This window comes from Anoplophora glabripennis, unplaced genomic scaffold (assembly GCF_000390285.2).
Source record: "Anoplophora glabripennis isolate ALB-LARVAE unplaced genomic scaffold, Agla_2.0 scaffold116, whole genome shotgun sequence".
Lineage (NCBI taxonomy): Eukaryota > Metazoa > Arthropoda > Insecta > Coleoptera > Cerambycidae > Anoplophora > Anoplophora glabripennis.
This window is the reverse complement of record NW_019416290.1, coordinates 110,624-120,320: the sequence shown is the minus strand read 5'-3', so window position 1 is coordinate 120,320 and position 9,697 is coordinate 110,624. Positions and strand designations below refer to the sequence as shown.

The 9,697-nt window shown below is 35.0% G+C and overlaps 1 protein-coding gene across 1 annotated transcript; it reads left to right on the top strand.

The window, feature by feature from the left end:
• The first annotated feature begins 242 nt into the window (after positions 1 to 242).
• LOC108906545 (multidrug resistance-associated protein 4-like) lies at positions 243 to 7,830 on the top strand. Its single transcript, XM_018709857.2, has 12 exons — positions 243 to 269; positions 2,284 to 2,405; positions 3,236 to 3,451; positions 3,527 to 3,957; positions 4,011 to 4,167; positions 4,266 to 4,738; positions 4,790 to 5,534; positions 5,591 to 5,927; positions 6,037 to 6,187; positions 6,242 to 6,472; positions 6,529 to 6,943; positions 7,000 to 7,830. The coding sequence occupies exons 2-12, from the start codon at positions 2,329 to 2,331 to the stop codon at positions 7,481 to 7,483; spliced, it is 3,717 nt and encodes a 1,238-aa protein (XP_018565373.1). The 5' UTR covers positions 243 to 269; positions 2,284 to 2,328; the 3' UTR covers positions 7,484 to 7,830.
• The last annotated feature ends 1,867 nt before the right edge of the window (positions 7,831 to 9,697 follow it).

Sequence of the window (9,697 nt, the reverse complement as noted above, 5' to 3'; positions counted from 1 at the left end):
AATGTTATTAAAAATTTTTCACTCTGTTTCTACCAGTTCCCGATATTAGAAATGGGACACCCTGTATATAAGTTTGTAATTACTTAAGAATAGCTATTTACTTTTTTTTACTGCGTATCTGATTAAATTTACCACTTACATAAAGTGGAATCCTGTCAGCATTTATTTATTAATAAGCAGGCATTTGCGTTTAAACAAGGAATTGGCCTTCACAACTTAACTTACGTTTTTAATTAGTTTTCTCAGTCCTATTTCTCGTTTCAATTAAGGTAAAGTAAGCTGACTTTATTAGTAACGTTTAAACGAATTATTTTTTTACAACTTTTTACAAAAAAGTACTCCGTTTTATTTCTATATTCTTTTAACTGTAAAAGTGCGCGCTATTTAATATCTTTAAGTATTTCATCAACATTTTTATAATCCAGTCACTACTGAAGCATTTTGCCTACCATTTTTTTCGGATGGAATGGACTGACGTGAAATTTCAACTGTAGCTAGGGAATAGCCCAAGAAACAAAAGTTATATAGTGCCGATGTGTGCTTTTACCTTGGGGGTGGATGCCACCCCTTCTGGAGGATGGGAATTTTTTTTATTAAAAATAACCTCGCGATTCGATAGAGGGACGATTTCTAAGCAAAAAGTGTTCTATAAAAATTTTTTGTACAGTCAATATTTTTTGGGTTATCTGCGCCTAAATATGTTCTTTTTAGCCCAAAAATGCAAGTTTTATCAAAAAAATTATCATAAGCAAAAATGAAGGTAATTAAATAGCAAAGAGATTGCTTTTTTTTGTAGGTGAATGAAGTTACAATCAAAATAAAATGATTGTCTTGATTTTGAGAAATAAAAAAATCGGTATTAAAATTAATGACTTGACACGAAAAAAATTAAACGTATTCCTTCTGCAATTTACTTTATTTATGTATTAACAGTAGATTCTGGGAATTTGAACGATTTGAGAAGCGTAAATTTAAAAAAATATTTCATTTACTTTTGAATAAAATAATTCAATTTAAAAAAAAATCGCCTTTTTCCAAAATATTTGAAAAACTAACAAAGTTATAAAAAAAATGATAGAATAAGAAATTGTAGGTTTTTTCTTACTGGACAATTTGCTGTTTTTAAATTTTTGTAGGACAAAATTTGACTGAGTTATGACTGTTAGAATCTCAAAAGTAAGCTCCAAGACTACCTTTCCTGAGGAAATTTTTCTATAAGGGGTAGGGTTTTTTATGAGGGGTAGGTCTTCCATAAGGGTTTTTGGGTGACTGAAAAATTGCAATATATCATAGATCATTTGAAAACCAATAATTCCCGTTAGAGATGTGATCAAACGTCGACTTTGACTACTTGACCAGTTCGTGTGATGTACGATCCAAAATTAAAATTGCCAAATTATGAGAATCGTGAGTAGTGAGTAATACAGGTATACGAAAATGACCGATTACTATTACTGTTATATAAATATTTGTGAATTTTTCGAAAGTCCTATTCAAAATTCAATTTTTTGACTTCGCTAACACCCAATCAAATACCAAGCACAAGTTGCAAGAAAATTAGAGTGTACCATACGCGATGTTATAAATTATAAGCCTATTTTCTGTGCAAAGTGCAGATATGCTAAACATTTTATAGCCAAATTGTTACTAGGACAAATTAAGTATTTCAAAAGAACCGTGTATAAAAAAATCGAGTAAAACATTTATTTGAATTCAACCATTACAGTGATTATTTATACATAATATCCGTATAAAAATATCTCCGCAAAATAGCCTGCAACTTTTTGCTATAAAAATGTTATTAAATTCCTACATCTGTTAGGAATTGAAATTTTTTAATATTCCAAATGGACGCAACCCCCTTCTCCGTTAAAACATCTGACCTACACCGTCCCCCTTTTCCGATTTACATCCTAGCTGGCTTTGACACGACTCCAACGCGAACAGCACAACAAGAAATCAATCACCAGGCCATGATCGGGCCTGGGTAACCCGAGGATCCAATCAAGCAGGTCACGGTCCACACTTGCCATACATATAAATTCGCCAGCTCGGAAAGGTACCTACGATAGTCCGCGGCAATAGCCCCAGCCTTGGCACTGTTTTTTTTTTCCGCGCCGTAGAGAGTGAAGCGCGGGATTTTCTTGCGTTTAGTATCACTTAAATTTTGAAGCGGATAATGAGGATACGCCAAATTAGAACAAGGCATTAAACAATTAGGACTGTATTATGAAATCAATGTTAATCCGTGAGCCGCCTCTTAACGTGGTTCGTCTGTTTTAGTGCGATGGTTATTTTCTTCGGGTAGTTCGTTGTTCGTGGTGCGATATGGATCACTGCTTGCGGAAGGAGAGGAAGACCAACCCGAGGGAGACGGCAAACGTGCTGTCCTACTTCACTTTTGGGTAAGAGCTTGGTTTTTATGCTTTTTACTCCAATTATCTAGTTTGGTGCGAGGGAAACGTTAATAATACTAACTATATAATGACGCAGACAAGCCTTTCAAGTTTTGGTGGTCAAGAAATACAAAAAAGACTGTTGCTGCGTTAAATAAATAAGTGTTGTGGACGTTATACAGCGTGATACAAGCCTAGGGGCACTGGAAGATTAAATGAGATACGTTGTTGCTTATTCAAAATTACAAATGTTGATTTAATCAAAATGATTAATTAAGTATGCTTATCTGGAACTGCGATGTTTTAATTTAACAATCTAAGAAATAGAAACAAAATTAAATGAGTTAGATCACAGTTCTAGTATTGTCTTTCCTCGAGGTGGGAATAGTTTTCGAAAGTGAGTGAATTAATTGAGAAACAACTAAATACGCATCTAGAATATATGGATGGAAAAAAAATTATATAGTTCTGACGTTATATTCAATCATTTATTTCTTTTTTTTTTTAATTTAGAGATATAGACATTAATAAAATATTGATCTACTTTTATATTACGCACGTACCTAAAGATTTAGATACACATTTTACTTTCACTTTTTTTCTAACGCTTTCTCTTGTATACCTACATATTTCTGCATAACAATACAATCCTCGTGACTTATGACGTCTGAAACAGTGGTGTACTAAAATATGGGACCTATATCGAATAAAAACTCCAAATTTGTCTACCAATATATTTCGGACGGAGAGAACGGTCCAACGATTATGTCGTAATCTAATCGGTCATTCTCTCTGAAAGAGTATATGTATCAAAATTTGATTGTATTTCGATTTTACAGTTACACATTTGGACTGTTCAAAAGGGGCTTTCGGAAAGATTTAGAGGAAGACGACGTCTACGAAGTCATCAAAAACTGCAAGTCGAAACAATGCGGTGATAGAACTGAGGAGCAATGGAAAAAGTCCACGTCAATATACAGGCTCCTGTGGAAAAGATTTGGAAAGACTTTCATTGTTATAGGCATCATTACTATCGTTTGGAAGGAAATTTACAGGTAATACAAGTATAATTTAACTACTCTCGTTAACAGCATTGACGACAAAAACTAAGTGAATACTTTTTGGTTCAGCATTTTGCAGCCTTACACCATGAGTCGCCTCATATCATACTTCGAGAAAGGACAAACCAAGATAACGAAGTCCAGCGCCTACTACTGCGCAGCAACCGTCATTTCATTGAATATATTTAGTTTTTTATTCAACCATAACATCTTCATATACGAATACACCTTAGCCTTGAATATACGCACATCCTTAAAGTCATTGCTATACCGAAAATCTTTGAAACTGGCTCCTAGTTCTTTTTCGGAGACTAACCTTGGAAACATCGTCACTATCCTTACCAAAGACATAAAATCAGTAGAAGAGAATTTATGGCTGATTATGGATTTGATAGTTTATATCATCCAGTTTCTGACCTCGTGTTATTTGCTTTGGTCTAGACTTGGCAACTCTGCCTTTATCGGTATTGGTTTACTTCTTGTGGCACTGCCCATACAAAGTAAGTAAAAACGACATCTAAAAAATGACAATAATACTAGCACTGCTTTTTAGTTTGTCTCAGTAATTTGCTCACCAAGATGCGACTGAAGGTCGGAAAGAATTCCGACCAGAGACTTCAGGTCACTCAAGAGGTTCTGTCTGCTATAAAAATTATAAAAATGTATACCTGGGAGAAGTTCTTCAATAATAAGATAGCTGAGTCCAGGAAGTATGTATTATGTCACCTATCATATCCCAAATTTTATAAACACAACACTCATTCAACGCTGATTCTGCTATTATCTCTTTCACTTTTATAATTTTTAGCACAGAAGTAACGGTGATGATGAGGGCATTCTACATCCACATCGTCATAGTATGCATAGGCATCTTAACCTCCAAAGTAACCTTCCTCATACTAATCCTATCCTACATTTGGATGGGGTACACCACGAACACCGAATTGATTTTCTACGTGCTCAGTATATTCCACCAACTGACCATATCTTTTGGGATTCATATTCCTATAAACATTTCTAAAGTAGCTGAATTTCGAGCTGCTTTCATCAGACTGAACAAGCTTTTACAGAGCCAAGAAATACAGCAGCGTGAAGAAAATTTGTCTGGAAAACCATCGATTTATTTGAAAGATGTGACTGTTCACATCAAAGATAAAGAGATCTTGAGTAGTGTCAGTTTAAAGATAACCAACGCAAGTCTAACTTTAGTTACAGGAGCTGTTGGGTCAGGAAAAAGTTCGTTGTTGAAAGCAATCCTTCAGGATTATCCCACATCGAAAGGTAAGAAACCGAATGCTTCTAGAACTGTTGTAGATTTGTGTCTGATTCCAGGTGATCTAGAAGTATGGGGAACTGTTTCTTATGCTTCACAAGACCCTTGGCTTTTCCCATCATCTATCAAACAAAATATACTGTTTGGTGAAAAATACGACGCAAAAAGATACGAAGAAGTTATTAGAGCTTGTGCCTTGAACTACGACTTGTCTCTTTTTGAGAAAGGAGATGAAACAGTTGTAGCGGACAGAGGATTAAATCTGAGCAAAGGGCAGCAATGTAGGGTCAACTTGGCCAGAGCTATTTATAGAACTAGCGATATTTACTTGCTAGATGACTCTCTGACCGCTTTAGATGGACATGTGCAAGATTATATTTTCAATGAGTGTATTAAAAAGTTCCTAAGTGACAAGGTATGCGTATTGGTAACACAAAACGTCAACCACATGAAACAAGCCGACAATGTCCTGGTTATGGACCAAGGAAGGATATTAATTTCTGAAAAGCCAGACAATATAATACCAACAAAAATCAACGGCATTTCCAGTAAATTTGAAGAAAAGGAATTAAATCCAACCACACCAGACAGAAGTGAAAAAGAAATTCCACTTTTGGAAACAGAGCAACAATCTTCCAGAAAGCAGGTGTATCACGAAACGAAAAAAGTTGGGAAAGTTGAATTAATTGTATATAAAAGGTATTTCCAGTTGGGGGGAGGATTCCTTATATTTTCTTGTGTGATTTTCCTGTATGTTATTGCTCAAACTTGCGAGAGTTTCGCTGAAAAACTTATCACGCAGTGGTAAGTAACAATGAATTAAATCACTTTTGTAAGTAACAAAAAAAAAATAATTTTAGGATCGATTTGCAGCAGAAAGTATTAGATCTTCAGTTAAATGCAACAGTGAATGAGACATATTACAAAGATACAGTCTCTAAGAAGGACGATACTTTCGGCGTGTACACAATACTGGTAATCCTCAAAGCAACGCTGGGATTAGTAAAGTATTACGCCCTTTTAAGGTTCTGTCGCAGCGCATCCATAAATATTCATAGAGTGATGTCGACCAGAGTAGTTAACGCCGTTATGTCGTTCTTTGATACGCATTTTATCGGAAATATACTTAACAGATTCTCCCTTGACTTGAATAATATAGATGAGAGCCTTCCCTTCGTGTTTCCCGGTTTGTTTGGGGTAAGCTTCCTCAGTTCTATTTTCCATTTCAATAACAGTTTCACTTTTACCAAAAATCATCTACCAAAAAAACGTAACATCTTTCGAGTTTAAAAATTTTTCGTTTTAGGTGTTCTTCAGCTGTATCGGTGCTGTAATTTTAATAGCAACAGTGAACTGGATGTTTCTGCTACCAGCTTCTCTATTGTTTGTTATTCTGTTACTTATACGAACGATATACATGCCAACAGGACGAAGTTTGAAGCGACTGGAAGCTGCAAGTAATGCCAACATCATTGTCAATAAAGCATGATAAACACGTATGATTCTTTTAGCAAGAAGTCCTTTAGTGGGCCATATAAATTCGTCCTTGGAAGGGTTAACGACGATCAGAGCCTTCAAAGCAGAGCAAATACTAACGAACGAATTTGATAAACATCAGGACCTGTTCACCTCTGCTTTTTTTATGCGGATATGCTCGTCCAGTGCTTTTGCTTTTTATATGGACTTCATTTGTTCCATTTTTATGATCACGGTGATAGCAAGATTTTTATTTTTCGAACATGGTAATTCCTAATCTATTATTTTGCAACTGCTCTTTATTCCATTTCAAATTTTACAGACATTTCTGCTGGTAACGTGGGTCTAGCTCTAACGCAAGTCCTCATGCTGTCCCACCATATCCAGTGGGGTATGAATCAATGGGCCCAATTAGAGAACCACATGACGTCAGTGGAGAGAGCTCTAGAATATACGGAAATCAAACAAGAGAGCGTCTCTGGCAACGACGTTAAGAACTGGCCTAGCGAAGGTAGTATAAAGTATGAAGAAGTTTCGCTGTATTATGAGAATTCAAAGAACCCAATGTTGAAGAATATTAATTTCACTGTGAAACCAAAGCAGAAGATTGGAATTGTAGGAAGAACTGGTGCTGGAAAGTCTTCCATATTGTCGACGTTGTTTAGACTCTACGAATATGAAGGCAAAATTTGGATAGATGGAGTAGATATCAGCAGTTTATCCCTGCTATTCTTAAGGTGGGTACCACTAGACTAATATAGTGATCAACAGTTCATCACTTCTTTATTTTTAGATCCAATATAGCGATAATACCTCAAGACCCCGTTCTGTTCACTGGGACAATTCGGGACAACATAGATCCAAAGAAAAAGTACACAGACGAAAGAATATGGAAAGTCCTAGATAGAGTAAAAATAAAAGACCTGATCCCAAGCCTGGATTTCGAAGTAAAAGAGAAAGGATCGAGCTTCAGTTCAGGACAAAGGCAACTTATATGTCTAGCTCGAGCAGCTATTGGCAAATTTAAAATAGTGGTACTAGACGAAGCCACCGCTAACATGGATCCTGTTACCGATAAAATGCTGCACGACGTTATAGAAGAGATATTTTCTCAATGCACAATACTGATAGTAGCTCACAGACTGCATTCAATTCTAAATTGTGATCTGGTTATGGTTTTAGACAGTGGTAGATTGGTGGAGTACGATAATCCCAGGAAACTTATCCAAGACGAGTCCACGAGTTTCTATAAAATGTGTAAAGAGTCCGAAACGTGACAATAAAAATTAAAATGTATTGCGAATGCTTACTGCATATATTAATTAGTCACAGAAACTGTACCGTCCCTAACGTTACATATGTTAGCTTTTGCCTGGGAAAAGAGTTAAAATTAGGCAGCTTAAGATTTTTGGACACTTTACATATTTTTTAATTTGTATGCGTGTTTACTAGTGATTTGTAGGTAGTAGTACTGTGATAATTTTTTTACAGAGTATGTATTTGGAGGTTCAGTCAAAGGATCGATTTTGTAGTTTGTGGACTGTAAATTTCTCACAATATTTGAAAATTTATAAACATGTTTTGTACATTTAATTGTTGTACCTGATGAATTTTACTTGTTATACATTGAACAAATAAAGTAATATAGAAAATGAAGGGTAGTTTTAGTAGTTGTAGTAAAATATTAGACATGATTTAAAAAATACAATTTTTTTACTTTAATGCAATAGTTGTAGTATATTTCTGATTGTGAATATTTTTTTTAACTAAAGGTACCAACCAATTTGTTCAAATTTCACCGCAAACAGAATTTGCAATACATGAAGAACACATGTTTCTGATGGACATATCAAAACTAGACGAGTAAGATAAATGGTATTCGTTGAACTTTTGAACCATCCCACAATGGCCCTGACATGTGATTTACAAATACCACAAAATCGCATATTAAATAATACTTGCCAGATGCATGAATCAATACGAGTATACAACGGCAAAAAGAACAAATCCAAGGCAGAAGACTAGCGCTTTTTCTGTTATGTTCTTTGGGCGAGAACAAGTATTGTATCTCTTGTTTTATTTTCTTCAAGAAAGGTTTGACAAAAAGCCTGGCGAAGAAGATTTATTTGGAGTAATTCTGGAGATGAAACTGAAGAACAATGGAACAATACTAAATTTACTTATAAACTATTGTAAAAAAGTCATGCCTGGAAAGCTTATATTAGAAGCGGTTCCAAAACTGAACCCTGAGGGACTTAAAATGGAATCGAAACAATTAATACCTTACCAACATCTGCGAATTTTTGTTTTGTACTAATATTTCAAGCCTTCTAAGTTTGGGTTTTACTTGAACTCTCTTTCCGTCGTCCTACTTCCTTGGTCCTGGACCAATAAAGCCCCCGAAGGTAATCACAGCCATTCGACGTCGCCCTGCCGGCTATTAACATCATTTACTTTTCTCATAGGTCCTAATTACTATTGCCCTGTCGAGTTCTCGGTCTATTATGACAGACTTTTTAAACGGTTGGGCTCATTCTGCCGAATACAAATTAAACGTCGGTACTTTGTCGCGCTGATCAGGATATCGTGAAGATTGAACCCTTGAACTGCCAAAAAAATTATAATTTTCGTTTTTAGGTTCCTTTGCTTTTGTAACATGCTTCAGATTTTAATATCACCAAACATACATCAGAAAATCGTACAAAATAATGGAAGCTTCTACGACGCGGTTCAGTGAAACATATAAATCGCCCTTTTTTCAATTAAAAAGTGTTTTTTTGGCGCCCAACGTGGGGGTGACGCTTTAATCATGGTAAATAAAATTAATAACTGACTTAATTATATAGGTACTTCTGCAAAAAAATAAGGAAGCAAAAAAATTTTTCGAATTTTTAGTGATTTTTCAGAATGCTGTATCTCAGTTAAAAATGATCGTATCAAGGTTTTAAAAAAAGCATTTTAAAGCGTCGAATGCCTAGTTTCCAGATTTCTTAGCTCAAAATTTTTAGGAGGGACAGTCATCGCGAAATTCTAAGAAATAAGACTAAACAAATTTTTTTTCAATTTTTTGCGTTTTTTTTCTCGGTCCACGGGCTTGGAAAAATTTTTTACACAAAAATCATGCTATGGACTTGATAGCCTGTTCATTCAGCTTTAATTCCTTTTTTAAATTTTTCTCTACGTTAATTAGACCCGGAGATATTCGACTACGAATATAAAAGCACCCTTTTGGCTTTAACCATCGATATCTCAGCAACTAATGATCAGACAGAAAATTGACGGGCAGTTTCGAAATCTCGAATAAATGTCCTCCAAGGCTATGAAGTGTTCTTGGAAGAAAAAATTTCTTTCATCCTCGACATCAACTTTTAATCAATTTCGTTAATTCAAAATAACGGAAATTACGGTACGGAAAGAGTACATCGCTTCAAAAATGACTCAATATTTTTATCTTGAGTTGTTAAAAAATAAAGTAGAGTAAATTTTTTTTT